At 52.2% G+C, this 15,861-nt stretch overlaps 8 protein-coding genes across 8 annotated transcripts; 3 read left to right on the forward strand and 5 right to left on the reverse strand.

Moving 5' to 3' along the window:
* Positions 1-75: 75 nt before the first annotated feature.
* On the reverse strand, positions 76-390 carry A1O3_08906 (uncharacterized protein; the record flags this gene model as incomplete). Its single annotated transcript, XM_007739002.1, has 2 exons — positions 76-319; positions 374-390. The coding sequence occupies 2 exons, from the start codon at positions 388-390 to the stop codon at positions 76-78; spliced, it is 261 nt and encodes an 86-aa protein (XP_007737192.1).
* A 1,847-nt stretch (positions 391-2,237) lies between these two features.
* On the reverse strand, positions 2,238-3,674 carry A1O3_08907 (uncharacterized protein; the record flags this gene model as incomplete). Its single annotated transcript, XM_007739003.1, has 5 exons — positions 2,238-2,506; positions 2,583-3,168; positions 3,267-3,337; positions 3,450-3,573; positions 3,609-3,674. 5 exons carry the CDS (start codon positions 3,672-3,674, stop codon positions 2,238-2,240), a joined length of 1,116 nt encoding a protein of 371 aa, XP_007737193.1.
* A 261-nt stretch (positions 3,675-3,935) lies between these two features.
* A1O3_08908 (uncharacterized protein) lies at positions 3,936-6,265 on the reverse strand (the record flags this gene model as incomplete). Its single annotated transcript, XM_007739004.1, has 4 exons — positions 3,936-4,198; positions 4,292-4,707; positions 4,837-5,875; positions 5,950-6,265. The coding sequence occupies 4 exons, from the start codon at positions 6,263-6,265 to the stop codon at positions 3,936-3,938; spliced, it is 2,034 nt and encodes a 677-aa protein (XP_007737194.1).
* Positions 6,266-6,400: 135 nt separating this feature from the next.
* On the reverse strand, positions 6,401-6,843 carry A1O3_08909 (uncharacterized protein; the record flags this gene model as incomplete). Its single annotated transcript, XM_007739005.1, has 2 exons — positions 6,401-6,661; positions 6,727-6,843. 2 exons carry the CDS (start codon positions 6,841-6,843, stop codon positions 6,401-6,403), a joined length of 378 nt encoding a protein of 125 aa, XP_007737195.1.
* Positions 6,844-7,274: 431 nt separating this feature from the next.
* On the reverse strand, positions 7,275-8,361 carry A1O3_08910 (2-dehydropantoate 2-reductase; the record flags this gene model as incomplete). The annotated part of the gene is made up of 2 exons (XM_007739006.1): positions 7,275-8,030; positions 8,131-8,361. The coding sequence occupies 2 exons, from the start codon at positions 8,359-8,361 to the stop codon at positions 7,275-7,277; spliced, it is 987 nt and encodes a 328-aa protein (XP_007737196.1).
* Positions 8,362-8,843: 482 nt separating this feature from the next.
* Positions 8,844-10,004, forward strand: A1O3_08911 (threonine dehydratase; the record flags this gene model as incomplete). The annotated part of the gene is made up of 1 exon (XM_007739007.1): positions 8,844-10,004. The coding sequence occupies one exon, from the start codon at positions 8,844-8,846 to the stop codon at positions 10,002-10,004; it is 1,161 nt and encodes a 386-aa protein (XP_007737197.1).
* Positions 10,005-10,832: 828 nt separating this feature from the next.
* Positions 10,833-12,583, forward strand: A1O3_08912 (uncharacterized protein; the record flags this gene model as incomplete). The annotated part of the gene is made up of 5 exons (XM_007739008.1): positions 10,833-10,897; positions 10,956-11,310; positions 11,377-11,722; positions 11,780-12,251; positions 12,328-12,583. The coding sequence occupies 5 exons, from the start codon at positions 10,833-10,835 to the stop codon at positions 12,581-12,583; spliced, it is 1,494 nt and encodes a 497-aa protein (XP_007737198.1).
* A 735-nt stretch (positions 12,584-13,318) lies between these two features.
* A1O3_08913 (uncharacterized protein) lies at positions 13,319-15,478 on the forward strand (the record flags this gene model as incomplete). The annotated part of the gene is made up of 8 exons (XM_007739009.1): positions 13,319-13,345; positions 13,411-13,782; positions 13,866-14,015; positions 14,087-14,582; positions 14,665-14,711; positions 14,794-14,933; positions 15,000-15,134; positions 15,214-15,478. 8 exons carry the CDS (start codon positions 13,319-13,321, stop codon positions 15,476-15,478), a joined length of 1,632 nt encoding a protein of 543 aa, XP_007737199.1.
* Between the last annotated feature and the right edge of the window lie 383 nt (positions 15,479-15,861).

Below are 15,861 nucleotides of genomic sequence, written 5' to 3' on the forward strand. Positions count from 1 at the left end.
GTTTTCCTTCTCGTTTGAACAGACACAGACCCGAAACAAGAACGACACAGCCCAGTTTCCTTCATGAAATTACATTCAACCCTCCTCGGCGAACATGGTATGAGTTTCCCAGGCTTCCAAGGCTGAGCGGACAAATGCCTTGGCTGTGACCAAAGATATCCACATCTCCAGCTCCTCCAGAGCATCGTCACCCCCTTCCGGGTCGGTTATAGTGACATTGAGCAGTCTGTCGCCCAGATCTTCGCTATTAAGAAACCTCGACATGACATCGAGTTGTGGTAGCCTCTCGAGGTTGTCCCTCGAGAGCCGGAGTAGAATACTGCGTGAAGACGATTAGAAGTCCAGCCATTAAATTGTGCCACCTGTGACTTACTTTGTGGGTCTGGCCATTTTGCCAGAACAAAACTAAGCTGACTTTGGGGTTTGGATTCTCGCTGGATTCGAAGTCTGAGTGGACGGCTCTGTAGGTGTAGGTCTCAAGAAAGAAGAAGTCACACATCCCTCTTATTTATACCCCTTATCCTGGATAGCCATCGGCGATGCAGTTGTAAGGGCGTAGCCCTGTGCGTTGGCGGTTCTTTGTGCCCGTCTCTGCCACGCCCTTGTTTTGAACTTGTTGGGATTGAGACGTGGCAGGTTGCTGTGATGATAGATGAAAGAAGCCGCCGCAATCACTAAATAGGCCGGAGGCAGGGGTGACACTGCAACAAGAACAAGATTCTCATTTCCGCTGCTGCCTTTAGGCCGATGCAGGACCGATGTGGGTGAGTCCAGCAGTCTAGCATGGCTTGGTGAGCCAGAGTATGGGAGTGAGGGAAGAGGGATGCGAAAAACATGACATGGGTGTTCACCGCTCAGCAGTTCCTCCTGCAACTTTGCCGGGTTTATAGAGCTCGAGAAGAAGCATGCGCGCGTGGCCGTCGACCGGATAGCCCAGAAATAGACACTTTTAAAGTATTAGCTTGATCCGAAACCGCGGACGACCGGTAGTGACAGGCCTGACAGCCTTGACATCTTCTAGCAATGCCGGACAGCACAATGGACATTCGTTGGAGCCGCAGCTTTCGATGCCGAGTGGCCTATGAAGATTTTGACATGTCCGGCTGGGCTGGCGGAACGGTCACCCCCGTTCTGACAGCGCCGACCACTAACTTCAGCATTTCCATTCCGGTGACTCGATTTCTCAGCCATAGAAGCTTGTCCATTGTCATTCACCGAAGAACAGTCCGATACCCACCTCCTAGGCAGGGCGGCTTACAAGGGTTGAGAACTTCGGATGTCATACAAAACTTCGGATACGTAGGTCTGTATGTGTACTTACGTTGTAGGTGCCAGGGCTGAAGAAAAGGCTGGGGTATGTAGCTGCGCTAAGAAAGATGCCGGTCCTTCCTTTGTCGGCTCTTCGCTCTTCGAATTCGTCGCCCCCTTTGTCTTAGAGGGGCCGCTGTCAGTGCGGCGGTAACTGCCGTCTGCCAGCTCGTGCCAACGCCAACGCCGACCTGTGACCTGTCTGTCGGCCCCTAAGCCCCTACCTAGCCTTAGGAGCCTCCGTTAGTAGTGACTAGCTCGTAGCGACACGGAGGCGCTGGGTGCAAGCAGGCACCTGTGATACCAGCTATCATCCCTGCCTGGCGCCAGCGACCCTACGGCATATACCAAGGCACTGTACTTCGGGCTCTGTACTCCGGAATCTGTCAGTGTGTGAACGAATACGACGTAGCCCCCTGCTAGCGTTGATTGAAACTTCTCCCACTCATCCGCCTTCTGACGGAAGCACCTCCCCGGACCACGCGTCGGCTCGCTGAACCTGCGTCAACCTACCCGGTTCTGCAACACTCAGCTCGACCTTGGGTACTTACTGGCGTGGTGATAAACTGACTTAGACTATGATGAGGTGGCTACCGTATCCGCGACACCCTATCCGAGGGGGGTGTAGCGGAGGCGCACGGCTGTTATGACCCAAGCACAGAAGCAGTATGAACCCCTGGCAGCTGAACAAGAGAGGGGCATCGGGGCAGACTGTTGACCCCGTGTATTGTGGTGCCAACGCACAAGTACCTAAATGTTGAACTGGATGGCTCCTAAGACTTTCAACTAACCCAGGGTCTTGCTTTTAGGCAGGCGGAAGGGAAAGTCCAAATCCCGCGGCAAGTACGGAGTACTGTACTTTGAGCACTCGCACCCGCCTCAACATCGGCCCCCACCCCTTTAACTCAGACAGGCCATCAATCTCTGGGTCATATGCCTTCTGGAATCAGTGCAATCCTGCTCTTCACCTTGCCCGCATCCAGATCGGCCAGCACTTGAGGAAAATCCGCCAAGCTGGCCGTCTCAACCTGCGGCACAATGACCCCTTTCGCGATCAGGTCCAAGCAGGCTTCCAGGTCAGCATAGGTGCCACCGAAGCTGCCGAGAATATCAAGCCGTTTGCGGAGAGCGACCAGCGCATCGAAGGTGAAGGTGGGATTCATCAGGCCGACCAGGACAACGGTGCCTGCGGGGCGGACTGCGGTCTCATGGTTAGGTACATGTACAGTATGCCAGGAGAAGGAGAAGCTGTTTGGACTTGGACTCAGACTCACCGCTTTCCAGTGCATTTTTGAAGGTATCGGGCACACCCACGAAATCAAGCACACTGTCCACGGCCAATCCCTTCTTGCCAACCCACTCGCTCACACTCTTCGTCCCGACCGGTACCACGTCCTCCTCCCTGACCCCATACCTGACAGCCTCATCGAGCACTGCCTGTCGTTGGTCGACGGCAATGACCCGTGCTCCAATGCCCAAGACAATCTGCAGGGCATTAAAGCCCAGGCCCCCAAGCCCATACAGCAAGACGGTGTCGCTCTTCTTGACCTTGGCTCGGCCCACAACGGCCTGGTAAGCCGTCATGACCGCGTCGGTGGCCACTGCACCAACAGCGGGACTGACTCCAGGAGGCAGTCTGACAGCAGCCCGTTCGCGGATGGCAACATATGGTGCGTAAGAGCCATCATGGCCAATGCCATAGTGTTCGCCGCCTTCGCAGATCTGGGCCACTCCGTGGCTACATTCATAACAGGTTGGTTGGCCGCACCCCGGAACAGACAGCACAGATACCAGGTTGCCGGGTTTGAACTTGGTGGCGGACGAACCGACCGAAACTACTTCTCCGCAGCCTTCGTGGCCCTAGAGGACCAGCACAGAGACTTCAGTGGGGTCACTCAAGAGGTACAGGTGGTCTCTGGCAGAGCCGTGCATGAGAGCGCTGACCGGACCGCACTTACCAAGGTATACTTGTCCAAATAGTATGACGGCTTGGTCTCCGACTTCAATAAATGTACGTCGCTGTGGCACACTGAAGATCGACCTTAGCATCGGGCCGCAAAGACCCAGCCGAGGGCTAGATATAGCCATGGCGGAGGTAGATCTTCGATCTAAGATCAGGCCGCATCATCAGAAGCACATACCTCCGGCAGCAAGAACCTTCACCAAGAGCCCATCTTCCGGGGCGGTCGGCACCGGCACTTCGACACGCACCTGGTAGCCATTGCCATGGGTCAGAACATTCTCCGCGCGAAATCTCGCACATGCCTACGGTCCTCATATAACAGTAAGGACAGTCTTACCGGTTCCGTTGACCCAAAATGCTTCTGCCACGCCAGCATGGACTTTGGAATCCCCGAGGTCGACATATCTCTGGGTTTGCGGGAGGTGTTGCGGGAGACGGAGGCTCGCAAGCTCGAATGAAAGCTCCCAGCAGTTTGGAGCGACTGTTCGATGCGCTTTGAATAAGACCGGATATAGTCGGCCAGCTCCACGAGTCAGTGTTGTCGTTGCTGGTACACAGTAGGTATGAAGAGAGAGCCGGCGCATGCCGGAGAATAGATGAACGGTACGAATATACTCCAACCAAAGGCTTGATCCCTAACCTGATTAGGTCTAGACCATCCAACTCAGATATCTGCATCTTCTAGTTGAAGATTTGACCGGCAGAGATTCGCGTAAAGCTCCAACGCCTGGCCGATGATATTTACCATGCGCCACTGGACATTGCCGCGCATAATCACCGCCCATATTCTCACCACCATGTAAGCAAGCTCCAGGTAATCGGATCTGGATCTGGATTCTATCGAGCCTTCTACCTGGTCCTGGTCGATCGAGGCTCTTCCTTCTGCCACAATCTGGCGAATCCATTCCACAATGCCCGTTTCCTGTTCTGAGAAAGCATCACATCACAGATTAGTCCCGGGAATTCGAGATTCGAGATGGGGATAAAGAAAGTCCGAGTCGGAAAGCCAGTGGCACTTACTATCCAGTCTTTGGCTCTCGTGCAGCCCGGCTAAATCGTACAGCCATTTACTCACCAACACGGCAAACTCGAGGGAACAAAGCGCATGCTGAATGCTCCAGAAAAACCCCTGGCTCCGCGCCACGTATTCGACGCCGAGCTTCACCGGAATGTTGAGTGAGTGTGTTGCGTGTAGCAAAGCATGTATCAGCCGGGGCCCGCGTTGGACCGAAGGCATCTCGAGGAGCCTCTGGGCTATTTGATGCGGATCTCGAGAAGCCAGGACTCTGTATGGGCCGGCATCCAGGGACATGCGACAATATACAAGCCCGAGGAGCGCCGTCGATGTGAATGGTATTGGTCCACTGATATTTTGCGGGTCGAGGCTGGATTCAGGGGCCTGCTGCCAGGCCAATGTCCAAGACCGAAGCGCGTTTCTGTGAAAAGATGTTAGAATGAGCGAGCAAACAAATGTCTGAAGGACAGTAACGCCATTCTCGAGCATATCTCAGACATGCCAAGATTCGCATCTTGCATGCAAGGGGACGGGTTTAGGTCCGACTCACTCTAGAGAATCCAGTTCGATCGATGGAAGATAAGACGGACTGTTTTCAATGGAATGGAATGCTTGCCGTACGAGAAAGATCCGTTGCAGCAGTCCATGCAGCAAGACATAGTTGCCTAAAGCTGAAGGATTTGGTTTGAGACACACGGGACTGCTGGAAGATGATAGCAGAAGGGTCAGTGCCTTTGAGAAAATGACTTGTCGGGCAGGCGGTGGCTGCCGGTATGCAAGCCAATGTTCTTCGGTTATTGCCGCCCATTCTTCACTTGATGATGGAAGACTCAGGTGGATTTCATTCCCCAGAAACAATGGTGGCACGTTATAAGCAAGACTGTGGATGTTGAGGAAACAGAAAGCGAGAAACTTGGTGCGTTTGTCGGATTCATTCCTGGCCCAGCGCCGCCAATCGACTTCATCGCCCTCATTGTTACCATCGGCGAGCCCAGCTTCCCGGACACATTGCACTAAAGCGCTCTGCATGGAAAGGGCCGCCCGGTAGACGTGTGGATCAAATTTCCAGGTCGAAAACACAAGGAGGCAGAGCAAGCACCGGGCGTCGTCCATCAGACACACTTTGGATGCGGTTCCTTGCCCGTCCGGTTCTCGACAGCCAAAAAAGAAGTGACCGTCTTGAGATTGGAATGTTGGAGAATTTTCCGAGGGAATCGAGCCTTCAGCAGGTGTTGCAGCATAGATTGTGTCTCTTGGTGCCATCTCCCTGCGTTTGATTCGTTCCTGGAGAATGCTTTTGGCGGCAAAGAACAAGGTGATGCTTTTTTGATGCTCAAATCGATATTGAGCCCCAGCAGCAGCTATAGCCAGGACGAGCTCCAAGTTACATGTGGATACTTCGAAAGTAGGTGCATGGATAAATGGCAGATGTGGGTGGAACGAGTCGAAGTAGGCATTCAGGTATCGGGTCAAAGCATGCCGCGAAGGCAGAGCAAAATTTGGCACGCATTGTTGATAGTCTGACATGGAGAGATGCAAAAGTCTCATTTGCTCTTCGTCGAGATCAAAGCGGTACGCAGTCGCGACATCTCGATGTCGTTTCCCTTAAGACCAGACTCGCCGTCAGTCCTTGGTTCTTTAGGGTTAGAGATTTCCATCTTACCTTTCATTTCTTGAGGTATTGGTAGGGTGGCTGCCGACTGAACGTTGGATACTGCATTCCGGGCCTCATTTTCTCCGTGATTGGCCGCCACAGGGGCTAAGGCCGCATTCATAGTTGCAGTACCCGTGCCCTCGTTCGAGCTGTCGTTCCGATGTGTTGTTGGTTCAGCTTGCTCCGTAGCCGCAGGCATCTGGTCGAACAGCGGGTCCCAATCGATCGTCAGACCCATACTGTTGACAAAGTCTGCGAAATCTTGGTACGGATCGGCTTCGGGTAGGACAGAGGCTACGAGCTCGGCCGGTCGTTTAACCTCCATTTCTCATCTGCGATTTAGGAGAGTGGAAAGGGAAAGACTCACAGGGGTTTTGGTCTCTCGAAGGCAGAGGCAGGTCGTCGGCCATTGAATCATTTTCATCCATCAAATTAATGGCTGGCTCGAAAGGAACGAGGTCTAGATTTCCCCGCTCACCCTCAAATGCCGTTCTAGTAGAAGGATCGGCATGGTAAGTTGAAGTTGCGGCGATGGGGGTGTTGTCATGTAAATGGCCATCTGAATTTGACGCCGGTGGGACACTTCCCAAGAATGCGACATCATGTGCGTGTGCGTCCGACCGCGGTCGATCTTGATGCGAGACTCGGTGGTGCCTCTTGAGAAGATCAGGTCGCGTGAAGGCCGCGCCACAGCCACACGAATATGGCTTTTCGTGGGTATCTAGAGTCATTAGGAACTGGAGTGGCCTTTTTCCTTTTTGGGGTTAGATGTCAGAGCAAACATACGAGTGCGAATATGGCGTTGCAGATGCTCAGAACGACGAAAAGTGCGGTGGCAATGGTGGCATATGTGTTGTTTTCGGACACGGCCGCTACCGCTTGCGCTTGGGGCAATTGGCTCATAGCTCCTTGACGAGAGCATCGTCACGCTGATACGACTGGGTTCTGGGTTCGCCTACAGCGGCCCTGGACGTGCATTTCGTGTGCTTCGCAAGAAGAGTGGACGCTTAAGAGAGAAAGAATCGATGAGGTCAAGTGCCGAACAGGAGATAGCGGCTAACTTGAAGTAGTAGCCTTCTAATCTTATCAGTAGGTGGAGTCCAAGCCTCGTGCCCCTTCAGTTTGTCAAACTTAGGCATCCCCAGCCTTGTGCTTTAACCAGAAGGCTGGTTTAGGTGCTATCTATACTATATATTATGCACTCCCCTGCGACCCGTTGATAGAGAACATAGAGCATTTCAGCCTTCATTAGATACAGTTTTGTTCGGACTGTCTCAGGGCACCAAGTTTGGCGTGTCATGTCCCTGCCATACTCGCTCCGAAACTCCTATCTCCTATATTTTACTTCCGCTCCGTCTCCCAAAGCTCTCATCCAGGGCGGCAATCTGTGCATACAACCCGCGCAGTAGTGGAGTTTGCACACCGTGCCGGTCGGCCCTGGCTAAGAGGTTGCCCAGAAGAGCATCCACCTCCATGCGCCGCCCAGACAGCGCGTCTGCTAACATGCTCGGCTCGTTGCCTGGCAGATCCTTGGCTTCTATATTTCTGATATGCATGTCCCCCATTTGTTGAGAAACCGTCTTATATCCAGCAGCCTGTGCGACCGACGATATCTCATACATGACGCTGCGAACGTACTCCCTGGCATGACCGGACGACCGGAGGAACTGGACGTCTCGCGAGCGAGTCAACGCACACACCGGGTTCCACGTCGCATTTCCCAACAGCTTGGTCCATCGCTCGAGCTGGATATCATCATGAAGGACAGCAGAACCGCCTCCTTTTGCAATCAGCCGGACGAACTCTCCAGCCGCCTCTTTATGCTCTTGGGGAGCATTGGCCGGGTATGTTCCGACGTGGAGCTTTTCAAGGTCCTGATGAACGAAGACGGCCGGCGAAACCTGTGTCACTGGAAGATACACGGCGCAGCTTAACAGTGGATTATTGGGATACATGCTGGCGTATTCAGACTCGGTGTCAATTCCATTTTGTAGGAGCACGATAGTGGTCGTCGGCTGTGTGACGACGGCTCTTAATAGTGAAGGGTATGACGGACTCGTGGAAATGGCTTTGGTGCTCACTAAGACATACTGTAGCAGAGTAAGCTATAATGAGTCAAAGCTCCTTCCAACGCTCGCTTGAGTCCATTGAATCGAATAGGGCACACACAAGCTAGACTCGTTAACGTACATCGTAAGGCCCAAAAGCAGCCGACTGCTCGACCGTTTCCACCACTTGAGGCTTCAATGTGAGACCTCGGCCGAAAATACTGCTGTCGATTCTGAACCCATTTTTACGGCCTGCCTGATAATTCGAGCGGCAGACACAGACAATGTTTTCTGGTGAAACGACCCTGGAGAGTATATAGGCGTATACCGTTCCAATCGAACCCGAGCCAAAGACTAATATTTTCAAAGCCATGATGGATACCTGCGATGCTAATACTCCGTAGGTAGTGATCTCTTTCTAATGGAGAATTTTCTTCCTCTTCCTTGAATGTTGCTGGGCAGAGGCTGGGCGAAGTGAACAGTTCGTCCTCCGTCGGTTCCTCGAAAGACAAAGTAGACTTTTCAAGAGATCGATTCAATCGTCAAATGCTGGTCTGTCCGACTTGAGTGAGTAGAGGGAGGCACTCACGTCCTGACTCCACTCGGGAATTCGGAAAGCGACTCCAACCAAGAACCATCGCTCGGCTGTTGGAGTCTCGTCAAATTTGGAGTCGTTGGGTCTTTATCGCATTATTAGCCCTCTAAGTAAACCATCTACATCCTAGGTAGATCTCCTAGATGCCTTAGGTACTTAGGAGGCTGAATTTACATCGTTTCTATCCGGATAGAGACCTTCACCAAGTCAGACAAGTTTGGATACCAGACCATCTTCATCCATTTCAATATCCATCGACGATGGCAGACTCCTCAACTTGTCTTCCTCTAGTCCCCCAGTCGGTCACAGACGCTCATACCAAAATCAAAGAGCATATACACCGGACTCCACTCCTCACCTCGAAAACAATCAACGATATTGCATCGTCCCCAGACCCTGCGATCTATTTATCCGACTCTATCGCCAATCCCAGCAAGCCTTTTGACTCGGAACACACCGATGGCGTGCCCAAGTTCAATCTCTTCTTCAAGTGTGAAAACTTTCAACGGATCGGCGCATTCAAGGCTCGAGGGGCTTTCTACGCCATCACGAGACTGATCGACACCATGACTTTACCGGTCCTTCGCGAGAAGGGGGTCATCACCCATAGCTCGGGAAACCATGCACAGGCACTGTCGTTGGCAGCCCACACATTCAAGGTGCCTTCCTACGTCGTGATGCCTCAAATCAGCACGTCAAGCAAGGTCTTGGGTGCCAAGCGGTACGCAAAAGAGGTCATTTTCTCGGGAAGCACGAGTCACGAAAGAGAGGCGGCCATGGCCCAGGTACAGGCAAGAACAGGAGCAATTTTTGTCCCGCCTTTTGATCATCCTGACATCGTGCTCGGCCAAGGGACGGTGGGAAGGGAGATGTCGGAACAGTTTCAGGAGCTACTGGTAGATGAGAAGGCACAGTTGGATGCAGTCCTCTCCCCTATTGGTGGCGGTGGGCTGCTGGCCGGGATTGCGACATGGTTTAGCGACAAAGAGACGACAGTGTTTGGTGCAGAACCTAGCTTTCAAGGAGCAGATGATGCGAAAAGGGGACGCCGTGCTGGTAGCAGGATCACCAGCGTCCGGAGCTTAACCATCGCAGACGGGCTGAGAATGCCGGTGGGATTGGTGAATTGGGAAATTGTCCGGGACAAGAAGAAGGTCGAAGAGATCTACAGCGTAAGTGAGGACGAGATCAAGATGACAATGAGGCTCGTGCTGGAGCGGATGAAACTGGTCGTAGAGCCGAGTGCCTGTACGACGCTCGCTGTAGTCCTCTTCAACCCTGACTTCAGAAGACTGGTTGCGGAGAGCCAGAACGGGCGGCCGTGGAATGTAGGGGTTGTATTCAGCGGTGGAAACACCACGGTCAAGATAATCAGTACTTTGTTCGCCGACGATGATGCGAGCCCCAAAGAAAAGAGCTGAACGAAAGGCGAACAGGACACGCTAGAGGAGGCACAGAAATTCCATACATGGGATACCAAAGTAAAAGTTTCTCTTTCTCCTACCCCCAAAGCTTATCGAAACATAAAACATCAAGATTGCGTTAAAGGTGTGTCCAAGCCGTATCGAGACTGGCCTTGACAGGCTCTGTAAGACAGTGTCATGGGTGTAGAATTCTGAGTAGGCCATGTGTACGTTTGTTTGTCTTCCGCTGGATGGGATCCCGCCTCTATCCCCCTCAGTAAGCAGTCATGATGGCAAGCGGTTGCTCAATCTGCTATTCAGTATGAACTCCAGATAACTTGCCTTCATATAATTGGTCAAGATTTAGGTGAGAAGGGAGTTGAGCAATCAATCCAAGGTGGAGAGGCCTCCAACGATAACGCACATCTATATTGATCCACCAACTTACTCCAAACGGTTGACCCCAAAGATGCCCTAGGCTCGAGCTATTCGCGCCACAATCCTGTTACTCGGAATTGAACGAGCATCAGCCTTGTCGTCGGCCATCATCTTAGGGTCTGTAGGTATCTTGTTGGAACCATACTGGTCAAATCTCTTGGACAGTTTTCATCCCTTATCAGGGAGAGTTTCTTTCCTATCTTCCACCATGTCGGAAGAAGTCGACTGGAATGACTTCTACTGCCTATAAATTGGCCTGAAGCCTCTCCCTGCTCGAAGCTCGAAAATCCCGATTTCGTCTTCGAACACCTTCTTCACACTGCCACCTTGTCCCAGCATACTACTAGTATTGAATAACAACATCCGGTGGACACCACCTGTGCTGAGATTCCAGCCGAGATTCCCGTCATGAAGGTCAACAAGAACGTCTTCCGGGTGAACAGCCCCCTCAACCAAAACATTGTCATGGGATGGTAAAGATAGCAAGATCCTACTGCCTAACATATCCAAGCTGACGAGGTCGTGGTGTAGCATCTTGTTCTGTCTCCCTGGCATATATGTAGCCTTGACCGGCCTAGGTGCTGGAGGTGGCCGGCCTTCCTCGGCCTCTGTCGCCAACGAGACCAATGCCATCTTATATGGCTTGTTCGCCTTGTGTGCCTGGCTGGCAGGTACCGTCATCAATTTGCTGGGGCCTCGCATCAGCATCGTCATTGGAAGCATCGGGTACCCTCTGTACATTGGAGGCCTGTGGTATTTTGACCGCACCGGCCACAGCTGGTTTCCTCTGTGGGGGGGTGCCATGTTAGGCATTCTCTGTGGCATTCTGTTGACGGCCGCCGCTTTCATCCAGTTCGCTTATCCAGAAGAGAAAGATAAAGGCCTCGTGAGTGGAAACATTCAACCCCTTCCCCCATTCGCCACACGCCCCGACTGACATAAGACCGACCAGTTTATCAGCATGCAATTCATGATGAAAGCATCCGGTGCCTTTGTGGGTGCGCTCATTGCGTTCTGCGCCAACGTCCACGAGAAAAAAGCCGTGGGAGTGTCTACGGCCGTGTACTCGGTTTTCATCGCCATTCAAACAAGTTCGATCCTGCTTGCGGTGTTTTTCATCACCGATCCAAAAAAGGTGGTGCGCAACGATGGTAGACACATTGCCATCTTTAAAGCTCCAACCCTTGTCGATGGGCTCAAGGATCTGGGCAAGGCTTTCCTCGACAAACGTCTTCTGATCCTGTTTCCCGCCATGCTGGTTTGTGAAATGCCCCTGGCCATGGTCAGCACGATTAACGGTGAGTCACATATTCACACACACGAGATGGTATGATGTGACTAAGTCATGTTTACAGCCTTCTACTTCAATCTCCGCACTCGATCGCTCAACAACATGTGTTTCCAGTTCATCCAGATCCTGATGCCATATCTGTTGATCTATGTCCTTGACAGCAAACGGATTGCCAGTCGTCGCCGGCGAGGAGCGATTGGTGTGGTTATCATGGGCACCCTCGCCATCGGAGCCTGTATTGGCTTGTATATCTGGCTTGACGTGGTCCATTATGCCGACATCAAGACTTCTCCTGCGGTTGACTGGCAAGATTCGCACTTTCCGGGCATTTTTGTCATTTACATTCTCTTTGGAGCCATTTTCGCCGGCTTCCAGGTCGTGGTTGAGTGGATCCTATCGGCTCTCACAAATGAACCATCGACACTGGCACAATTTGCTGGCATGGTGAAAGGCACCTCCAGCCTTGGGATGTGTATCTCTTTCGTGGTCGCGGCCCAGAAGGTGCCGACAGTCGGCCAACTGAGTTTGCAGTTCAGGTGCGTACAGCTGATGCCTCCCTTTTCCAGTCTTCCCAGTCCGGTGATGGTTCCAATGAGCTGACAGAAACCGTAGTCTGTACGTGCTCGGTATAGCAGGCCTCTTCTGGGTTCTCTTCTTCCACGTCAAGGAGACAAACTACTTTATCGAGGAGACTGTCATTGTCCCCCGCCATGTGGAAGAGGAGACGATGGGGAAGCTCGGTACTGATCAGCAGCGAGAGGCCGAGTATATCAAAGAGCATATTGCGACTCAGCAAGCAGCAGCAGGGGTGACGAGTCTTGAGGAGGATAATGTGGAGATGCAAACCTCCACCATCGCACAGAAATGAACATTTCAGGGAGAGAGAGAAGTGCGACGAAGTTGGTATATTGGACCTGATCGGTAGAATCTTGAGTACAGTCAAACATGAGATCTGATTATTTGTACCTACGCTGAGGCTTCTTCAACTGTACATAGTATATGTAATTGTGCAAAACTCACCAAGTAGCCTATTCCGGACTCCTAGAGGTTGAGGATGCTGTCTGAACCACCCTCCGCACCAAAAAACAAATAAGGAGTCAAATCCATCATGTACGTGTTTCATCCAAGCTTGACACCGTCACGCGTTGTCTTTACCCATCTGATTCCTTATCTCACAATCCTGGACCCATGTTGGAGGCAGTCCGCGCATTCAGGCGACAGACAGTGAACCCCTGGGGAGCGGGGCCTTCGGGGTAGCTTTCTGACAAGAGTCCCCACAAGGCCGAGGTCGGGACTTGAGTCTTCTGGAGCTTATCAATGGCGGTCCATTGCAGTTGAAGGCACAGCGAGGACTGATAAAACAGAGCATCGGAAACTGTTTGGAGAGAGAAAGGGAGAGAGAGAGACCTTGGTCATGCAATAACTCTGGAATTCTGGAACTCAGTCCCGGTACCTCACCTCACTTTACAGCTCAAAGATTCAACTTTGGTGACAAATAGATCGGTGTCATCTGTCCCGTGACAACGAGTTGATATCTACGGGATTGGCGAGCTCTTGTTGTTTGTCAACTGTACTGAGTTCCTGTTCCTCTTTTTCCAGCAGTATGGTATCGTGGGAAGAGACCGGATCTGTAAGGCCCCCCCGTGTTTTCGCCATCAGTTGACATCAAGCATCAACTTCTGAAACATCGAGCAGAATTTCCGAGCAGCTCTCCAAGCCAAGATTCCACCCGAATGGCAGCTATCCGGGGTTTCCAAGGAGGCTGAAAAACCGCGAAACATTCTCCCTCTCTTCCACCGTTGTGGCCTCTTGACCGAGCGGGAACTTGAAATCACTGAGATCGAGGATGCAACGGCCCTTCTTGCCAAGGTCCACTCGGGCAGTTGGACCGCGTTGGAAGTGGTGTCTGCCTTCTGCAAGCGTGCCGTCATGGCTCAGCAGTTGGTGAACTGTCTCATGGACATTGACGTGGAAGGTGCGATGCAGCGTGCTCGAGAGCTAGATGCGCATTTTGCCTCGACAGGGTCTCCTGTCGGACCCCTTCATGGTTTACCCATCAGCCTCAAGGTGTGTGTGTGTGTCCTAGTGTCTTCAATGTTGGAATTCAATAATAATGCCCATTGGACTGACATGCCACGCGTCCCGCGCAGGATCTAACGAAAGCCCGAGGATTCCACCATTCATTTGGCATCACGGCCTGGGCCGGCCGTGAAGACGACGAAGATGCAGTCGTGGTACAAATCCTCCGGGAAGCAGGGGCGGTCTTCTACGTCAAAACTACAATGCCCCAGACGGGAATGGTATGTTGGTTGATGCATCTTTTTGGCCGGTTGGAAGTCTTCACTGGCTGATTCGGTATTGAGAAACACAGGCACTCGAAACCGTTTCCAACGTATGGGGCACCACGCTCAATCCGTTCAATACCGACCTCTGCGCCGGGGGTTCTTCCGGGGGCGAGGGGGCTCTCGGAGCCTGTCGCGGGGCTCCATTGGGCGTTGCTACAGACATCGGAGGCTCCATTCGGGCGCCAGCGTCCTTCAACGGGCTGTATGCGTTGCGTCCGACCTCGACCCGCTTCAGTTATGCCGGAAATATCGTCGCAGTGGGGGGTCAGATCGCCATTTCCGCCACGGTTGGGCCAGTCGGTCATAGTATACGTGACTTGGAACTGTTTTGTCGGGTTTCGAGTGACTTCAGACCATGGCTGCATGATCCAGCAGTCGTGCCCAAGCCATGGATTCCCGTCGAAGCCCCTCGGAAGACAAGCATCGGAGTCATGTGGTGGGACGAGGTTGTGATGCCGCACCCACCCATCCTGCGTGCAATGAAATCGGCCGTGGAGAAACTCAAGTTGGCCGGGCATGAAGGTAAAGCTTACCTATATGCATAGTACTATCCCCAGTCAGTCAAAATCTGTTACTAACACGTACATCTCACGGCACTCTCTAGTCGTTGAGTTCAAACCTTACAGACACCAACATGCCTGGGATATTACCGTAAGCTTTTGCCCTCCACCCTCCAACAAGTTTCATTTCAGCTTTAGCTTATTACTGATCCCTCGATATCGGTCGGCCACAGTTCCCTCTTTACTTCCCGACAGGAGGACAGGAGATGAGGGAGTTCCTTGCCAGCAGCGGAGAACCCATGATCCCATCGGTGTCCAAGTTCCTAGAATCTGCAAAGTGTTTATCAGTGCCGGAACTGATGCATTACCAAAGGTCGGTCAGCTTCCATCTTTTATCGCGTGAACTTTTTACCCATGTTGATTTCTTGTAAACTACCAGGGAACAAAAAGCGTATCGGAATGAATATTTCAAGCATTGGAATGCAACCGCGACTCAAACAAGTTCGGGACGACCGGTAGACGCCATCCTCATGCCGTCGATGGCATCGGCCGCATTCCCTCACCACCATCTTCCGTGAGTTACTACCAGTAGTGTGACAAAGTGTTATGATGAGTTTTTTTGCCTTGTGCCTCCTCTAACTCTTTGGACCTAGGTGGTGGGGTTATTTGTCGACTTGGAACCTGCTCGACTATCCGTCTGTTGTGATTCCAGTCACACAAGTCAAGCCGGACGACATCAAAGATGCGGCGTATCAGCCGGTCAACGAACGAGATGCCGACAACTATGACCTCTACGACCCGGTTCTCTTCGACCAAGCACCGGTCTCGCTACAGCTCGTTGGCCGGATTCTGGAAGAAGAGCAGCTCCTCGCAGTGGCCATAGCTGTAGATCGTGCCATCAAGACAGAATGGACATAGCACACCCCTTCGTGACTGTCTGGTCTAATACTACTTGATAGCTTTTCTGCCCTTCACCGGTCCTCTCAGAAAAATAAAATACAAATCATGATCCCTTCTTTTTTTCCTCTTGCTTCCTTTTCTTTTCTGTTAGGGGATCTCTGTCGCGTAGAATTACAGGAATTAAGCTAAGACAAGATCTGATCTCGATCTAGGACATACACACGCGCACGTATTAAGCAACTTGCCTGGATTGGTTGTGTTCAAAGGAAGCGAATTGGCTTACTCGACCATGAGGAGATGAAGATCCCCTCTACACATTATTGAGAAGGATAGCTTCAACTCACTGGTCCACGTTGCACCTGGAATGCCACCAACACGTAGTTTTGAAACTGTACGCAGCT

This window comes from Capronia epimyces, assembly GCF_000585565.1.
Source record: "Capronia epimyces CBS 606.96 chromosome Unknown aczIQ-supercont1.8, whole genome shotgun sequence".
NCBI lineage: Eukaryota > Fungi > Ascomycota > Eurotiomycetes > Chaetothyriales > Herpotrichiellaceae > Capronia > Capronia epimyces.